This window comes from Amia ocellicauda, chromosome 14 (assembly GCF_036373705.1).
Source record: "Amia ocellicauda isolate fAmiCal2 chromosome 14, fAmiCal2.hap1, whole genome shotgun sequence".
Lineage (NCBI taxonomy): Eukaryota > Metazoa > Chordata > Actinopteri > Amiiformes > Amiidae > Amia > Amia ocellicauda.
This window is the reverse complement of record NC_089863.1, coordinates 510,001-530,116: the sequence shown is the minus strand read 5'-3', so window position 1 is coordinate 530,116 and position 20,116 is coordinate 510,001. Positions and strand designations below refer to the sequence as shown.

The following is a 20,116-nucleotide window of genomic DNA, read 5'->3' as shown; positions in this document are numbered from 1 at the left end:
ACAATGATACTTATCGGTGTATACCTTCAGACAGGCCCCACTGGGAGGCTGTTGACACCGCGGATAGGGACTGAGGTGTTACACTGATATGACTTAGTGTAATTTGTAATCAGACTGTTAGATTTGGATCTATGGTTATACATGCTTTGCACTCACTGCACCTATAAGCTCAAACACCTGTCCCCAGCAGGAAAGCTATTCGGAGGAGACCAGGAATGTGTATGATGTAGGCATCAGCTGGGGGTTGATCCTTGTGACCTGGGTCAGAACAAAAACATGATTTGAAACCTGTCTCTGAAATAAGTGGAAAAGTCATTGAGATAAAGCAAATAGAACTTTAATCAAGCCGGCTTGGAAGCACCACGTCAGGGAATTCCTTCAGTGAGAACTTAATGTTTACAAACATGAGTGCAGCTTTATAGGAAAATGACGTAGAATCTTGTGGCCGTTCATCCAATCAAAGGCTTCAAAAGATGCAAGCTCTGGAAAGTTTGCAGGCTGCCCTTCCCAGGGGAGGATGTCATCATGAAGGCAGATGTCTGGTCCTGTTACAGCATACAAACGGTACGATCTTGTGGTTTTCTTAACAACGAGGTAACATCTTTAGTTTTGAGAGGAGAAACAGGAAATCCACACACAAACCCATTTCTCTTATCAAACAAAAACAGAAGTGATGAGAGAATTTAAGAAAGGGTGTATCGTTAACTGCTTTATTTGGCCTCCCACTAATAAATTCAATTTGCCAAGTCTGCACAAATGTCATTATTTCTAATATCAATATAAAATATTATAAAACACTGTCTTCTTCATTCCAATACAGTGTCTTCACCTGTTAATTTTGTAACTTTATTTGTTACCTCCTTGTAAACCAACTGGTTATACTGTGAAGTGTGCTGACTCACGGTATCCCGTGTGAACGCTGCTGTGAGTCAATGGAGGCTGTAGAGATGATGTGGCATTGTGAGAACTGCTCTCAGGCTGAGAGGGGCAGGAGAGAAAGAGATATGAATCTTTACAGTGAAGTAAAAAGGACAGAGAGCATGTGGGAGGAGAGGGGGGATTTCAATGTAAGGCAAAGAGAGAGAGCAGGTCCGTTTCTAGCCTTTTGGGGCCCTAAGCAGGATTTGTTTTGGTGACTCTCCTCACAGTAGCCCACTTGGCACAACATCAAACTAACACAGGCTTGAGCCCACTGTGTGTAAATGTGTGTATAGGCACACATATGTGCGAACAAACACACAATGTACAAATATACATGTAAAAACTAAAGAGAGACCTGTCAGCACAGCAGCATCTTTTATCACTAGGTCTATCTGTACTAGTGCCTACATTAGTCATTATCTACCTGTTCATTAGCATCCATTAATTGTGTGAAATAATGAAGTAGACCTGCGTTTCCCGATGCCATGTTTCACAATGACACAGAATTGATGTTTTACCCATTTTTGCCCCAGGCTCAGCCAGTCAGCAGCAGCCCATCATGTGTGTGTGTGAGTCTGTGAGTCAACAGAGGTCCCGAATGGATGTTTATAACACACTTTCAATCAGCCTATCTAGACCAAGCTACAGTTGCCAAATCCCATTTGCTGATTTTAACTGACTAGCTTATTAGTGAACTTGATAATTGATGCTGCAGATCTAGGTAGCAGTGATAGAGCACAGGTTTATACTGAGGCAAAAAAGTTGAAAACCCTCTTGCAGATCCTATTCCAGGTGAAACTCACTATAGATGCAAACTCAGACACAACGTTATAATAAAACGCTATTCGGTGTCAGGTCAGGTGAACTTGGACTGTCCAGTTAAAGTAACGTTAAAAACAACCCACACAGCCAGGCATTTTGTTTAGCTACACATTTAATGTTATGGTCATTAAATCAGTTACTTTAGCCAGTATGCAAGCAAGAGACTCTGCTGCACAGCAGTAGAAACTAAGCATGACCAAATAATATTAAAATACCTGTCCTGTGCTTGTTTATCTTCTTAAATTGTTTTATTGTTACCTTTTTTTGCACCAGATTGGTTTGTTCTTGGTGTTTTTTTCCTACACTTTAATTTGGTTGCGTTTGCAATCCTTAAAGATATTTTTTCCAGTGCGATTGGTGAAGAAAACAAAGGGGGTGGAGTGGTTGGGTGTCTATTGTCGAGCGGGGAGTTGCAATTATACCTGCAAGAAACCATTACATAATATATGATTTTCTGAATAAGCACCATTTAGTCAGAAAATTTCGACCTGTTATTTAGCCTTGTTTTTTGCCGGGAGCCCTAAGCGGCCACTTATGTCTAGAAATGGCACTGAGAGAGAGATAGGGAAAGAGAGAGAGAGAGAGAGAGAGATAGAGCGAGCAGGAGTGAGGGAGAAAGGACAAAGGAAATATCTGAATGTGAGAGAGGGGGAGAAAGAGATAGAGGGAGGAAGAGAAGTGAAGGGGATGGAACAGAGAGATTGAAGGAGGCGATAGGGAATTTGAATGTGAGGGAGGGGGAGAGAGAGAGAGAGAGAGATCTGGTATCTGTCCCATGCGCAGTGTCTGTGTCTCTCCCTTTGCTGTTCTTTGTTCTCATGAGATACCGTTGTCTCGCTATGCAGAGCCTGATAGCGACTCACAGTGCATCATTCACATTGTCCACTTCACAGGAAAAAGCTTCAGACAATTTCAAATTGTATTATATATCTTGCATAACCAAATAAATTACTCAAGTACAAGTAAAAGTACTGGTTTAAAAAACTATTCAAGTAAAAGTAAAAAGTAGCTAATTTAAAAAGAACTCAGAGTACAAATTACTTTTAACAGAGCGTTGTCACATGATCTCTAAGCAAATGCTAACACATATATATATATATACATAGACACACACACAGGTCAGTGACAAATTAAAGGAGAAGCCTGAATAAATGAGTGGAGGAACATAACTAATGCAGATGCCTCCAAACAGGTGTACTGTATCATACAATTAAGCAATTAACATCCTATCATGCTCTGTGGCATGAATACAAATGCTGAGCAGCCCAGTTGACCTGGATTTTGGATCAAGATGGCAAGACGAAAGGATCTAAGTGACTTTGAAAGAGGGTCATTATTGGGGCACAAATGGCAGGAGCTTCAGTCACAGACGCTCAACTGGCTCGTGTTCTGGACAAGTGGGCGAGTGCATGTGTGGGACACCAAGAGAACGGGACAGGCCTGACTGCTGAACCCCTACAGTGAGGGGGTCTGGAGGCTCTGTTATGCTGTGGGGGGCATTTTCCTGGCATGGTTTGGGTCAACTTGTCCCCTTAGAGCAGTGGTTCCCAACCCTGATCCTGGAGGACTCCATACCCTGCTGGTTTTTGTTCCAACCGAGCTCTCAATTATTTAATTGAACCTTAATTAAAAAAAAATCTGCTTAGATATGACTTTTTAAATTGGGTAACAAAAGGGTTGTTTAAAATAATGAAAAGGCTCTGATTTAGGAAATTATTACTTCAATGAAGTAATTGAGAGCTCGGAGATATGCAGAGATATGTAACAAAAAGTTTGTGTTATTTCTAAATGGCTGTAGCTGATATTTAAGTAAATACATACAAATACAATCACAACACCACCTTACCCAGAACACAAATAAATGTTGATATAAATTTACTATTAGTTTATTGTGGACAGACTAAAATGAATGACAAAACGCAATACCCATTGACTATAATGGGGAGTGGAATGTCCATAGACTACAATGGGCATCTCCAAATCCCACACAGGAATCCTAAAATCCTGAACACACTTTCTTTAAAATAACCTCATATAAAAAATGTAAGTGGAATGACATGGGATGACAGCTGCTTTCTATGGCATGACAGGCCTGGGATACTGAAAACATAGCAGACATAGGATTGACTGCCTATTAATCTATATTGCATTCGTTTACATACAGTTGCCCATTTACACAGATAATTTTCAGATAAGGTTGAACTTGCAGTGTACATCAATGTAGATGACACATATATCATATAGTCACTCTAGGTCTGTCATTCCATGTCATCCCACTTGTATGTTTTATATGAGATTATTGTAAGAAGGCATATCCAGGATTTTAGGACTCCTGTGTGGGATTTGGAGATACAGACCTTGCTTCTGTCATTGGGCATTTTGTTTTGTCATTCGTTTCAGTCTGCCCACTGTATTTCACAGAAACATCTCTTTCCAAAGGCAGCACTGTGCAGTAGTGGTTAGGGCTCTGGACTCTGGACTCATGATTTGAAGGTTGTGGGTTCAAATCCCAGGTGCTGTTGTACTCTTGAGCAAGATACTTCACTTAGATTGCTCCAGTGAAATGCCCAGCTGTATAAATGGGTACAAATGTAAGTTGCTCTGGATAAGAGAGTCTGCTAAATGACAAAGATAATAATAATGATGTATTCATTATGATTGTGTGAATGTTTACCTTTTCAGAGAACAATGTTATTTTCAAAAATGAGCGTGATGCTGATTGGCTAAAATGGATATATTGCGTTTTGATATAAATCAGTAAAGTCAAATGTCATTTTTAGCATTAGGATTACAAAATAACTCGGTTTAGATTAAACTGTGTATACTACGTGAAAAAGGTACCCTCTAGTAGGAGTATATCCACAGCAATAGCTCAATTATGTGTAGAATTGGCTTCATTGTCACGTTTTGCCACGAAGCTCTTCAATGTTTGTCCACTAATAGGGCTGTAATGATTCACATTTCGATTCGGTTCAATTTTCGATTTTTCTTGACAAAAATCGAACAATTTGAACACTGCCAGCCAGGAAATCAACAATGACAGTATTAACAGTAAATGACCAGTAAGCGCTTTTGAAACGCACTTTAAGGCACTTTAAGTAGCTCTAGATCAGCATGAAGTTTTTCTGGAGTTTCATGATTGAATTGCAGGATCGTCACAGGACAGACAGATGGGATCAAACCGTGGACGTATACAGAAACCAGAATAATAATACTAAAACAAACACACGATACACATATGCACATATCTTAGCAGACATATACAATTATAAAACAATGAACCAGGTATAAATTTAGCATGAAACTGAAATATTACATAGCCTATAGTATTATGCAACGTGGAAGTGCTTAGAAATGGCTCCATGTCTAGTACAGCTGTACATCAATGCAGCACCTATAATACCAAATAATAAGCATTCATGATCAAACAGGGTTGATCAAACACTGACCCAGAGACATCGAGACTGAACTCCACAGACAGAAACTCGCTGAGCCGATCACAGCAGACAGACAAGAGCTACAGCAGCCGCAAACCTGCTAATGCAATAAATAATGACAATAATATACACATATACTTGTAGAAAATCATGTTTCAGGACTCAACACCAACCCTTACACAATGACTCATTTGTATTAACAGCCCAGACTGTCGGCTATATTGTAGTCCATATATCCTATGCGGCTGCAGAAGAAAGTGTTTATAACTTATTACATTTGAGGGGTTCAAAGCGGAAACGTCGCATCGCTATTTCATTCTTGTGTTTAGTGACGTGTAAGAACGGAGAAGCGGGAGAAATGCACACACGCACAGATATTTACTGTCTGCTGTGGGTTTGTACAAAGCGGGCCCGTCTGTATCCCACGGTCGCAATTAAAAGCTCGTTTGGATCCTCGATTGCGGCTGAAAGATGTTCACTCGACTCGACATTACTGCCCTTGTTTTAAATTCTACACTTTTGACAATATACCCTAGCATTTTGTACGGGCCCTTGCGACAACTGTGGTGTCTTCAATTTGAAGCCAAACATCAGAACTTCACATGGATTGCTGGGGCAGTTAAGATTTTTCACAACATCACAGGAAGGCTGGAAAGACGACACCAAGTGCGTCAGTGTGGGGAGCAATTGAATGTGGATTCACTTGGAGAAGGCAGTCCAAATAAAGCAAGTACAGAGGAGGTCAACATTCAATCACTTTCAGAAAGTCCTCCTGCAGTTTTATCCAGTAAAATGGGAAAAACAGATCCTGATAAAACCATTCACAGATCCAGATACGTCAGTGTTCACAATGTGTCGTATGCACAGGTGACTGTTGTGTAGCTGGTGTAGCACATGCAGAAGAAGTGCCAATATGTCTGCTAATGAAAAGTGTTTATGGATCCCATGGTGGATGGGTCATGTGTGGAAAGCTTCTGATTCCTGTGAGTGCTCTACATGCTTACTGTGTTGAAGAGAAGCCTGAGTGGGTTGCATTTCAAGCAGAAGAAACCAATTTCCATGGACTGGACGTCTATAGAGATCATGATGATCAGCTGTATGTGTCACTTCATCACAGTTTGCACAAAAGGAGCTCACGATGTATGTGCTTTCTGACTAGATATTAACTTCATTTAAAACACTTCTCCCATATATATTTTTACATTCTTGGACACATTTGGAAGTGAGATCAAATCCTCCACATGTGCAGTAACAGTTTTAATCTCTTTGTGCAGACAATGAAATTGATGATGAAACCCTTTTTGCTTAGAGTTAGCGGATGATGAGTCACTATCTCCACTGATGAAGAAGCCAGTGATGCTCATTAAATTGCTCGCTTCATTGAAAAGCAAGGCAGTGCCACCCACAGCAACACGAGAGACTCTGAATGATTCAGAAGACACGGCTTACAGGTATTGTAGTCAAATGTACTTTCATTAATATTCTCCTGGCAGCTCACATTTTGTATGTTTTCCTATTACCAAAATGACTTGAATTCTTGTCTTAATTCAGTTCTCTTCATGAGGGAGGAATCAGTGAGCGCTTCTGGTAAAAGCTCAATATGGCCGGTGTGCAGCGCTTGCCAGAGTCTCCTGGGCTTCTCAAAGAGAAACTGCATGAGACGTCTGAGGATCTCGTTGCTGTTCTGGGAAGATCGAAATACAGTCACAGATCATTCAGGTCCTCTTCGACTACATGATCCCATGCACTTGGTATGTATACCAATACAATCCAGTATAAACTAGAATCTTATTGGATGGTTTACTGTTGAAACTTATTACAGCACATACTAATGTACATACTAAGAGTGAGTGAGTTTAAAACCTTGTAATAGGGACATGGTGGTTTTACCGATTTATGCATATTCTCTCTAAATATGTGAGTTTATGACTTTCTTATGAGGTGGTTACTCCAGTGAAACAGCATAAATGGTTAATTTAATGTGAATGTTATAATACTTTGCATTAGGGTGTCTGCTAAGACAAATATTAGAACAAATATAATGCTAAAAGGTAAATTGTGGGATTTCACCCATAGTATTATTAACTTTTTTCCAGGTATCATTCCAGCAATCAATGCACAGCTGTTTGCAGTGCTTTAATAAGAAGATGCCCATTTCTCGGAGAGCCACAGGAAATGGTCGTGTCAGTAACAATGTATCATCAGTTCTGAATTAGAAATGCTGCACATATTTAAAAAAGTAATTGTGATCCCCCTTCCCCTTTCAGCAATCCTGGCAAGCTCTGCTGTGAAACACATTTAAAAAAGAAAGAAAACCTTTAGTTCATGAGACAGAAGTCCTCACAACAAGGGAACGTTTTGGGAAGAGAGTAGAAGGAAGCAAAAGACGGGTTTGTAACCCATATCAAAGAGTAAAAAGCTGATGAACGAGTCACTTTATTTCAATTTAAAGTGACAGTTGGTGATAAAACGTTCCAGTGGAGATTGATTATCTATCAGTGCAGCTCACTGCAGATGAGCTGAGTGTCTGGTTCCACTGAATTGTTTTGTATTCCTGATTATTATTTCTCAGCATATGAGTAACAGGCATTTATTTGTCACAATGACAGAACTTTTGAATGTGTGTTTATTGGGTCAGTCTGAAGCAGGTTAACTCACTCCAGGACTTGTGTGTGTTGTGTTCACTTCATGCTTCCATCCCACTACAGGTGTGTGTTAATGCAACACAACCCATGCCTGCTGTCTGTGAACAGATTTAACATTGGTCTCAGTCATGACAAGTAATACAAGTTGTGACTCTATCGTTACAGATTGTGATTGAGATAATGTTTGATGCATTTAGAACAGAAGTCGACCAAACATGATCTTTCTCCAAGACAGACTGAACAGAACAGGCCATCAGCGTGACTTTTTTATTAATAGTCATTCTACGCCTGAAATACTGGTGCAATATCCTGCATTAAATGTTAAACAATATTGGGCTGATAGGAATGACTATGATACCATACTGTGTAATTTAAAATTAAAATAGGCAAGTAGGAAAGTATTAATCTTATTTAGATACTGTCTTTCTTTTTCAGGGAACCGGGGTTATGATAATAACCTATCATTCCCTTTCAAATCGAAATTAGATTTGAAAAAGAGCCCACAATGTGATGTATGTGGAGGGGGATGGAAAGACTCCAGGACAATTGGTTGGTTTATGTGAAATGCCAACATGACCTTGGGTAGGAAGGCCAGGTTCGTTCTCAGAGTGACTCAAACACCAAACGAGCACGATGGGTCGAATGGTCACCTCTCGTTTGTAAACTTTCTTATGTTCTTATGAGAGAAGTGGAGACTAAGAGAAAAAAACATGAGAAGAAGAAGGGGAGAGAGTAGGAGAAAGAGAAATATGGAGGGAAAGAGGGGTAGAGAGATGGTGGAGTAAGATAGAGGGAAGGAGGAGGAGAGGAGGGAAGGAGATTTGGGAAAGGAGGAGGCAGGGGGGGGAGTTGTCTGTACTGTAACAGGCAGGATGAAGGATGGAGAGAGAGGGAGCACAGAAGGAGCGAGGGAGAGGGACTGGGACAGAGGAAGGGAGAGAAAGGGAGACAGGGAGTGGGGGGAGGATATGGGTGGAGAAGTAGGGAGAGAAGAGGGAAAATGTGGAAGAGGGAGGGAGAGAGTGATGATAAAATCTTTACAGTAGACATACATTGATGATGATGATAAAGTAAAAATATAGAATGAAAGAGAAAAGATGAGAGAGAAGAAGGGAGAGGGAGAGGCAGTGGGACTGAAGAGGGATATAAACTGTGTTGTTTCTCTCTGACAGGGGGGAGACAGACTGCTTCCCCTGAGACACAGCGTCTCTCAGAGCTGAGGATTGTGCTGCTGGGGGGGAGAGGAGTGGCTGTGTTACGACCCCGCACTTGTGCAGGCTTTGCGGTGTCTTTTTCTTGTTGGCGCCGTGTTTTCCCCTCTGTCTCTCTCAGGTCCGGGTTCCTCCCTCGTCACTCGTCATTGGACCGTTTGTTTACCGTGCTGTCCCAGGTCGTCCAAACAGAAGAGGCTCGCTGACTACTTGAACCCTCCCGTTTCGTTCCGCAGGAGACTCATCATTCTGAATGTGTTGTCTGTGCTGTCCCAAGCTGTGTGCGTCTGCTATTGTTATACCTGCGGGGTTCGTGTGTATTGTTGGTGTATCTTATCTGTGTCAATCCTACTGTCACCCATCCTTGTATTCAGTCTGGGGAGGGCGAGGTAGGTAGGTAGGTAAGTAAGACGCCCCAGGGCTTACATATTCATCACGTAGGATTGGGTTTTGTTGAAACACACCAGGCTAGTCCATCGCAGGGAGCCGCAATGTGTATTTTTGGGCTAGACTAGGTGGGTTGCCGTTGGGCTTAAATAGGGTGGGGTTTTGTTTATTTATTTGATTTGGCATCCGTGTGTTCGTCCTCCCTTTGCGTTACTGTTCATTATTGTGATTTATCCGGGGTATTTGTCATGCCCCGGTCTTCAGTATTGTTGTGTCAACAATAAATATTTATTATTTTACACTACTGTCCGTGACCCCATCTGTCTTCCCACTGCCCGCTCCTCTCACCACACTTTCCCCAGTCGCTTGTGCAGGCGCATTATGTTGCGTTTCCCCCCCACACTTTCTACCCCTAGATCCTGGACCAAGAAGCAGGGCGGGGAGCTCGTAACAGGCTGGGAAGAGTTCATCAGGAAACACCATCCTGGGCAGAGAGACGTTTAAGACTGGAGATCTCAATCTGAGAGGGACTGAGCAGAATGTGAAGAGCCAGGGTGAAGTTGCCGGGAGGCAGGTCACTGTGGTCGACACACCAGGCTGGAGGAGTGATTCTGTACAGGAGACTCCAGAGTGGGTTAAACAGGAGATTGTCCGCAGTGTGTCTCTGTGCCCCCCGGGACCCCACCCCAGGCTGTGGTTATCTACAAAGACCAAACATGTTCAGACTGTACATTGCACTAGTTAGAGCTCATCTGGATACTGTGGACAGTTCTGGGCTCCACACTTCAAGAAAGATATCGCTGCTCTAGAGGCAGTTCAGAGGAGAGCAACCAGACTTATTCCAGGTCTGAAGGGAATGTCCTACTGAGAGACTGAGGAACTGAACCTTTTCACCCTGGAACAGAGGAGACTACGTGGGGATTTGATCCAAGTCTTCAAAATCATGAAAGGCATCGTCCACATCAAACCAGAGGAGCTTTTCCAGATCAGCAGGGACACACGCACCCGGGGACACAAATGTAAATTGGGCTTCAAGGCATTCAAGACCGAAAACAGGAGACACTTCTTCACACAGAGAGGCGTCACAATCTGAACAAACTGCCCAGCGATGTGGCTAAAGACACAATTTGGGAACATTCAAAAACAGACTGGATAGGATCCTTGATCACTGAGTTATTAATGGACAACAAACGAGCACGATGGGGCAGATGGCCTCCTCTCATTTGTAAACTTTTTCTTATATTCTTATGTCTGTAGAAGATAATGCATGTTAGTGACTGAAAAACCATGTAAGAAACCATGGATAATGGTTAAAAACTGTAATAATAACAGCAATAACAATAATACCCTCCCAAGACTGTGAGATTCATGTTTCAGCAAAACTCTTCCCACACTGAGCATTACAGTCTCTCTCCTGTATGAATGCGCTGGTGTGTCTTTAGGTTTGATGCACTTGAGAAGCCCTTCCCACACTGGACACAGGAATATGGTTTCTCTGCTGCGTGAATGTGCTGGTGTCTTCTCAGACTAGGTGCACCAGAGAAGCCCTTCCCACACTGGGCACAGCGGTACAGTCTCTATCTTGTGTGAATGCGCTGGTGTCTGTTGAGGTGTTCTGCCCAAGAGAAGCACTTCCCACACTGGGCACAGACGTATGGTCTCTCTCCTGTGTGAATGCGCTGGTGTCTTGTCAGACTAGATGCACAAGAGAAGCACTTCCCACACTGGGCACAGCAGTACGGTCTATCTCCTGTGTGAACGCGCTGGTGTATGCGGAGATGTTCTGCCTGAGAGAAGCTCTTCCCACACTGGTCACAGCAGTACGGTCTCTCTCCTGTGTGAATGCGCTGGTGTGTCTTTAGGCTTGATGCATTAGAGAAGCCCTTCCCACACTGGGCACAGCAATACGGTCTCTCTCCTGTGTGAATGCGCTGGTGTGTTCTCAGACTAGGTGCACCAGAAAAGCCCTTCCCACACTGGACACAGCAGTACGGTCTCTCTTCTGTGTGAATGCGCTGATGTTTGTTGAGACTACTTGCCCGAGAGAAGCCCTTACCACACTGGACACAGCAATATGGTTTCTCTCCTGTGTGAAGGCGCTGGTGTCTCTTGAGATGTTCTGCCTGAGAGAAGCCCTTCCCACACTGGGCACAGCAGTACGGTCTCTCTCCTGTGTGAATGTGCTGGTGTGCCTTGAGGTTTGATGCACTAGAGAAACCCTTCCCACACTGGGCACAGCAGTATGGTTTCTCTCCTGTGTGAACGCGCTGGTGTGTGTTGAGACTACTTGCCCGAGTGAAGCACTTCCCACACTGGGCACAGCAGTGCGGTCTCTCTCCTGTGTGCATGCGCTGGTGTGTGTTGAGGCTAGCTGCCCGAGAGAAGCACTTCCCACACTGGGCACAGCAGTATGGTTTCTCCCCACTCACTGCACTGTCACTCCCCCCACTGAACCCTATTCTCAAGGCAGCAGACTCTGTGTCACACTGTTCAGCTACAGGGAGCTCAGGCCCCAGGTCCCAGGCGCTGTCTGTAATATTCTCAATTTTGAGATGACCGAGTGCGTCTCTGAAGGCAGTCTGTGTCCTCGGCTCCACTGTGTAAACACACTCCAGTGTGTCGTCCTCTGTTTTGATGTGATCAGACAGCAGACTGGGTCCACACTGCGTTCTGGGAGAGCCCGGCTCAGCACCAGCTGCACTGGGTCCACACTCAGATCCCAGAGACTGGGTCCTGCAGAGATCCACAGTGTGGGTGCAGTCCAGCTCAGGCTCGCTCTTTATGACCTTTGCCATGACCTTTGACCCTGCGGTGTCAGATCCCAGTGCCCCGATTCCCTGTGTTGACCCCTCAGTGTGTGGCTCTGCCATGTGGTCAGACTCCTGTCCCCTGAGCTCCTCCTCACTCTGTCTGCTCCTGGGCTGCTCACTCAGCCCCTGGTTGTCTTCAGTAGCTGTGGGCTCTGTGTCCTGCCTCAGACTGGAGCCCCACTCCTGCTCCCAGTGCTGCTGCTCAGTGGGAGCCCTTTCCCCAGAGTCAGGGAGAGCGCCGGCCTCTACAGCTCCTGAGGGAGAGACGACACAGGAGAGCAGCACTGAGAACAGCAGCTCTGAAAACTCACACAGTTCATGCGATTCCTACACCAGTCATTATATCAGAACATCATTCAGAAGTGCTAATAAAGTGTCCAGTCAGCATATAAACTGGGAGCATGTATGAAGTCAGACAGTGAGAGCACAGATTGGCGCTCGTATATGAAAAGACACATTACGGAGGAGGCTAAAGCTACAGTGATGGGCAGATTCTGATGATGGTGTTTTAATGGCAAAGACTCTGGTTCCCCTCACCCATCCCTCTCTCAGAGGTAATTAACTCATCCTCCCCACAGCATAATAGACAGGCTGTCTCCTCACTCATCTTTATCAATAGCTTTTGATCTGCTATTGATGCAAGACTGGTAGTCAGAGTGTCTCCTCATTAACCCTTTGTTATGCTATTGATACCAGAGTTACCGATTAAGTTAATTTAGAAAAATGTTCGGAGCATTTTTTGTTTGTTAAAGTTTTAGTTTTTTAAAATGACGACCAAGCGGCCAGCGGCCGACAGTGAGGTGATCACGTTTGATCAATTTAGCTTCTCAAATCAACACTTGACTTGCCTACAATACAATCGATAGATATAAAACACTTATCACATAATGTTAGTGTAAATGTTTATCACCACCACAGTAAAAAGGCATTTTTGACAAGCTGACCAGACTGCTCTGCTGCTCGCAACGGCGTGCGGAAACACGAACGAACACGCAGGTTATCTGACCTCAAAAATCAAGGCATCGCCACAGAACATGGCCATTCTTATTTCCAATAGTTTCTAACAGTTAGACTAATTTAAATAAAGTCCAATCAATCGAAAAACAAGACAGCCTCCTAGTCTTAACATGGCTACAGCCAGAAGAACAGTCTTACAGAGCATCGTGGAGAACAGCTGCCGCTGTCGGGGACACTAACACCGTGCGAGCCGGTCTGCGCAGGCGCGGTGGCATGCGGTCTGTGGGAAACCTGTGTGCGTGAGCAGACCATCATGCATGTCAGTGTCAGTGTTTGTTTTACCATCATCGACTTCTCATAGTTTCTTTTAATTAATGTCTAAAATATGAAAAGGAGGAGGAGCCTAAAACAGGCCCGATGCCCGGCCCGCATGTGAACTATGACTGAAAACTGGCCCGAAGACCGGCCCGCGGGGCGTAAATAAGTCGGGGCCTGTCGGGCTCGGGCTGAAATGCAGGGCTCTACGCGTCAGATTCATAAGTCCTCCTCAGTGCTCAACACTAATCCACAGCTTATCTGCATCTTCTCCTAACAGGTAGCTCCTTTTTATGTATTTCAACATGCCCTCAAAAGTGTAACTTATTTAGTGCATCTGTTAAAAGTATTGCAATACAAATCATAGGCAAAACCTTTTTATAAATCTCATGTATAGTTTGTTTTATTCAACATTGTCTGAGATGCGTTTTTCACTCATTTTCTGTAGAATGTTTCACTGTGATCTGAGCTTGCTTGTCATTTTTGATTCCTGATATTCAGTCAACATATTCAGCAAACATTTACTGTTTTTCTTTAATTGCCATTGTGAATTCTGAAAGGAGATTTAATTCACTTTTCAGTAAAAATGCGCGTCAATGCCATAGTAATCAGTAATCTTCAGTTTCACTGCGGCGCTCAGTAGTGTGTGCGCTGCGCCGCTTTGCTGAGAATCACTGTGGAATCAGAAGCTTCCAGCAGAAAACTAAAACACCATAACTGTGTTAAAAAACAGTGGTAAATAATGATTATAATGTAAAACAAATAAACATGTATTCATTTTTTTGTCAGAAGTCTGATGAACGATTTTATGGTAATTAGAAAAAAATATTCAGCCAATAGTTTGAGAATATATGGTGCAATATCGGTGGAATATATGTGCCAATACAGATATTTCTGTATAAGGCAATATCGGCCACTAATATCGGTGCTCCGATATATCTGTCGGGCCCTAATAATTATAATCAGCGAACTAAATTATAATCGTGACAGCAAACGGGTGTTGTGCTCACAAATGATACTGTAAACTACTCACACTGCCCTTGTCGCTTGCAAATTAAACAGAAAACCTTTCCTTTGTCTTCAATGTTTTCTTCCGAATCCGTTTTGAATCCGAAGCTAGACTATAATTTTCCCTTTAGCGGCTTCTCCAGTTTGTGCGTGGATACTGGGCCCTATTCATCAATGTGTCGCTATTTAGAGCGGTTTAAGTTCTTACTCCTTTTCCTGAAATCAGGAGCGATTCATCAACAGGGTTTCTGCACATTTTTAAGTACAAATTTAATTACTTTTGAGACCTTTTTAATACCTATAACAGATAATAATAATAAAAAATAATACCATTACTGCGGCAAAAGAAAACGGCAAACTAGACTACAGTATACACCGATATTTAGTTGTACTGAATTTGAATTACAGAAATATTCAGTGTGCACATTAACTAACATAACTGCCTTCTCATTAACAAAAATAAAACTATGGCAGTAGACCCAGTCCAATGCAAAACAATGTCCCCCTGCATTTACCATCAAATAAACAGTGAACGACTCGATGGGCATAGTACATTTTCGAGTGCTAGCATAGTATGGGCCCAAATTAGCGCCATAAGTATCGCATTCAAAATGTATATATATTGTAAACAAAACAAAAAAACGAGAAAAAATTGATGTTGAGAATTTATAGAAAAATTTATAGAATTATAGAATGTATCGAAAGCAAAAAAAAAAAAAACTTGAAAGTAAAAAATGTTAAATCGAGAGCAAAACTCGCCTGCAGTCCCTGTCTTTGCTTGCGATGCTGCGATCTTTGCTTTTGCGTCAGTTTCTTTGCTTTCGATTTATTTTTTTCGTTACGGGATTTAGAGAGGCGTGGATGCTGGGTCTCCATTGGTCCAGCAGGTTTGAGTGACGGTTCTTCTAACCCAATCAGTGAGCAGGTGGGCTGGTCTGGATGGTATCGACTGTCTCGGTTTCAGCAGCAGCGCCGGTTCAGCGACTCATTAAAGCCCCTGTGTGCGCAGACCTGCAGTCAAGAGCTGCGCAATCACTGGATCCCACAGCCATTTGAGCCCAACATACAGCACTGACACACAACACAGCACTCACCGGCTCCATGCACAGTGACATGTTTAATACCATGTTCATATTAATGTCACCTGCAGAGCACTTTAATTCAGCTGCTCAGATAACAGCGCCAGACTGATGTAGATAACAGCATTTAGCAAGAGGCATCGTATTCATTAAGAGCAGGTGATGTCCCAGTTTATGTTTAGGTAAGAAACACACACACATACATACATACATACATACACACATACACACTATATGCACAGTCACCTACAAAATTACTGGCGCCATTGAAAAGATGCGAATAAAGGCTGTATGAAATAAACACATGTAATATGCAGAAAGCGATTGTCCACAACTTTTATTAAAAGCATGCTTTGTTTATAATGAAATTCCGAGGCCGTGTAGCTGCACCGCTCAGTCTATGGGTCAGTCAGCGGTGACGTCAGACCAGCCCACCTGCTCACTGATTGGGTCAGAAGAGCCGTCACTCAAACCTGCTGGACCAATGGAGACCCAGGATCCACGCCTCCCTGTAAACCCCGCCCTCACGACAAAACAGACAAAACTCGTAAAAAAATAAATCGAAAGCAAAGAAACTGACGCAAAAGAAAAGATCGCAGCATCGCAAGCAAAGACAGGGACTCCAGCGAGATTTGCTCTTGATTTAAAATTTTTTGCTTTCAAATTGTTGTTTTTTTTGCTTTCAATACATTTTGCATTTAAAGTTTTTTTTTTAACAATATAATTTTTTTTGAATGTGATAAACTGAGCCCATAGCATAGCGCTTGTGCTTTTCAGATTTCATGTGAGAATCCAGCTACAACCTGGGAATTAAATTAACTTTTTTGGCCACTAGCCACTGTGTCTGGTAGAAGGAAAAAACTTACCGGCCAACTTGGTATTTTTACCAGCCAAAGTCAAACATCACCAAAAGTGGATAAGGGTGTGTAAATGCGTGGTGAACATGTCAAAACGTGGCATTTATTCAGGTAATTAATCAATCACCATAACAAAAGCTAATTGCACACTAGACAGGTGTGTACATGTAATTTAGTCAATCAAATGACAATTCCGTACACAGGGCAGGTCTAGCTATGCTAGACCAATCAAAAAACTTTAAATGAAAAATAAAATGACCGGCATATAACTGAACAAAACAAACTAAAGTAAGCAGACGGGGCCCCTTACTGGGCGGGGCCCATGGGCTGGAGCCCAGTCAAGCCCAATGGTAAGTCCGGCCCTGTGTATGAGGGAAAAGGATCTGGATAGAAAAAAACATGCTGTTTCTACTTGCAAGTGTTATAAGGTCTTTGACCAAAACATTGCATTCTATTGAATTATAACACTTGCAAGTAGAGACATTGTGCAGGAGCATCTTTTTCAAATTAATCAATCACATAACATGGCAGCTAATGGGGATCTGTGAATTGGTCAATACCGCACGCCAGGAAAGACGCAATGTTAAGAAACCGCACGTTTCTCTTCAGCAGAATCTCCGATACGCAGCAAAAACTGCACGTCTCTATCACAAATCATTGTAATTGATGCAACTGATCAATACTTATCTAACACAACAACTTTGTTCAATAAATATCTATGTAAGAATACACTATTAGAAGCTGTATGGAAATGGCATAACATCAGACCTGTCAACTGTCACGCACCTCGTGTCAGACTCTTGTATTATTGTTTCCCAACATTATCACGACTTTTTATTGTCACAATTTAAAATTAACTATAAAGGTTGTGACTATTTGTTAATAAAATAATATTTTGCCATTACATCTGTAACTGACCGACCTATATGTTTCTCTTTCTCAATTTTCATACATTTTCATTCAATTGCCAGTTGAGCAATGTGAGCTGCAATGAAAATGCCTTAACATTAGCGTCCTTGTGGCAATGCTTTCCGGTCACAACAGCGAAATACAAAATGGATAAGACCTCTCTATGTAGCTAATTGACACAATGTACTTGTGTAAACGAGTGTCTTTTCCTCTCCACACCTCACTCGCACTGCCGCTCTGTGTTCGGAAACAGAACCGTGCGTTCGAGTTCCAGCCAATACAGAATAAACAGCAATAGCTGCTGTGTGTGTATAATGTGTCTGTTGCTCCTCCTTCCTTTTCTGTCATATTATAATTCTGAAACACCTTGATCCAGGTAATTAATAAGTCAGTAATTATGACTATGAAAAGTAATTAAGTCATCATTTTTCCACATCCTTAACCACCTTACTTCTGCTTCATTGCTCTCATTAAATATGTCCTCCTGGACCGAAGACTGTCCAGATGCCATATATAAAAAAAAAACATGATATTGCGGTGTGCCAAATCAACTAACATACCAACAGTACAACGTCGGCAAATTAATTCGTATTTGGAAACATACAGATATATACTGTAAAATACTCTATCAGAAACTAAAAGTTGAGTTCCTGTACACTTGTTAGCTACCCACCAAACTGGCTGATAAAATTGACAGATTTACCCGCCACTGGCTAAATCTACTGGTTTACAACCCCTTGTCCCAAGTTTGAATGTTTTGCGACTAAGTTCACATCGTGCCCCATACGAATCACTGGATGGTTTCATCTAACCAAGATATTTGCCATCCTCCAACTTCTCATTGAACTTGCATTTCCCCATGGCTGAGCCTGCATTCCTGGCTCGCAGCATCGTGTTCTTGTGGGTATTGGACGTTGCGGAAATGGTCATTCTTGTGGGATATAAAATACGGGTAAAATAAAACAAAAACTGAACAAAAAATAGACACGCTCATTCATTCTGCCCCAGATCAAATTTAATGCCTCCCCTCCTACAATTCCAGATATTTTAAGTCTTCTTAAGGATCCGCGAGGACCCTGATCAAACTTCCAGTTGGAAACAGTGAAAGCCATTTCTGTCGGAATTCCATGCATACAATTAAAATAGGGACAACCTACGGACTGCCTACGAGACGCACAATCCCAAGAAAAAGGAAGCAAAGTCAATCCACGAATTGTGGATGAAGGCAAACAATAATAATAAAAACAGGCACTAAACCAATAGTGAAGCATGAACCGATTCCAAGGTACAACAATACATATATACTACTGGTCAAACAATTTAGAACACCTACATTTTCCCAGTTTTTATTGAAATGTATGCAGTTTAATGTCTCAGTGTAGTCTGAAATGCTATCCCATGAAAGCTGAGACTCTCAGTATCCCCCCACCACCCGCATTCACACCCCGCATCCACATTCTGAAATTGGGGGGTGGGGAGATACTTGGTCTGAGTAGGAATACAAAATCTCAAAATATTGACAATTATGACATATTCTGGAACCAGACAGTCTACTAATCAAAACACGATTTTGGTGTTTTCCACGTTTTGGTAGAAGCAACACACACCCGTAGAGAGCTCAACATGTCAAGATGGAAAACTGTGTTGACTGTGTACTATTACACAACGATTTTACATCATTGGATCTGAACTTCTCTGTTTGAACATCAAATAATACTGGATTAATTGTTAGGTTGTTCTGAACAAGCCTATTTGCAAAGAAATCTGATCGAAACTGAGTGTTCCGTGAGCCAAGAGAATAAGCGTTCAAACAATGTGCGCATTGTAGGAATACTGTGTCACTTCTATGCACAGGAGCTGCGTGTAACACTGCCAAATAATGTTTAAGAGGGTGTAGTAACACAGTATATAAGGCAGCACTGTGGAGTAGTGGTTAGAGCTCTGGACTTGCAACCAGAACATGGGGCAGTGCTGTTGTACCCTTGAGCAAGATACTTCACTTAGATTGCTCCAGTAAAATACCCAGCTGTACAAATGGGCACAAATGTAAGTCACTCTGGATAAGGGCGTCTGCCAAGAAATAAAAACAATAATAATGTCTGAAATGTACATGATCTCTTTTTTAAACCTCTGGCACTTTACCGCTTACCTTTGTACCATTTCAGGTCATTTACTGGACTTGAACTGCTTAAATTTCAATAAAAACTGGAAAAATGGGGTACTGTATATATGTTTTTTGCAACAATCTGCAAGGTTAAATGCTGGTGGTCACTGAACCACAAATATTACAGATTTACATGATTACTATATCCATGTCTTTGAATGAGGTTTAAATGCTTAATTTAAATTGGATGTTATTTCAGCCCCGGTTTCCTGTTAAATTGTTGTGATATTTCAGGAAGATTAAAAAAAACACTAAAATAACAAACATTTGTTTTCCCGTATGTAACTCTGGTGTACAAGTGTATACAGTAGTGGTCTTAACAAGTATGCACACACTATTTTCCAAAAGTAATGTACTATCGTATGAAGTGTAAGTTGTTCTGTGTTCAACTATACATGACAGTAACATGTCTTTAAGTGTGTTGAACACTATTTTCCCAACATTGTTGTAAATAGGGCAGCAGTGGCCAACTGGCGGCTCTTTATTCCACCACATGTGGCTCTCCTGAAGAGGCATAACAGAGCATACTGGGCCACGTTCTGGTACCATAGATACAGTTCTGTACAGCATTTGCAATTGTACTGTATTATTGCA

At 42.2% G+C, this 20,116-nt stretch overlaps 1 protein-coding gene across 1 annotated transcript in view; it reads right to left on the bottom strand.

The window, feature by feature from the left end:
- Positions 1-321: 321 nt before the first annotated feature.
- LOC136768193 (zinc finger protein 45) overlaps positions 322-20,116 on the bottom strand; it is a 21,817-nt gene continuing 2,022 nt past the window's right edge. The window contains exon 2 of the mRNA XM_066722270.1: positions 322-12,487. Coding sequence (XP_066578367.1) covers positions 11,001-12,293 — 1,293 coding nt within the window. The 5' untranslated portion in view covers positions 12,294-12,487 and the 3' untranslated portion in view covers positions 322-11,000. The remainder of the gene's footprint in view (positions 12,488-20,116) is intronic.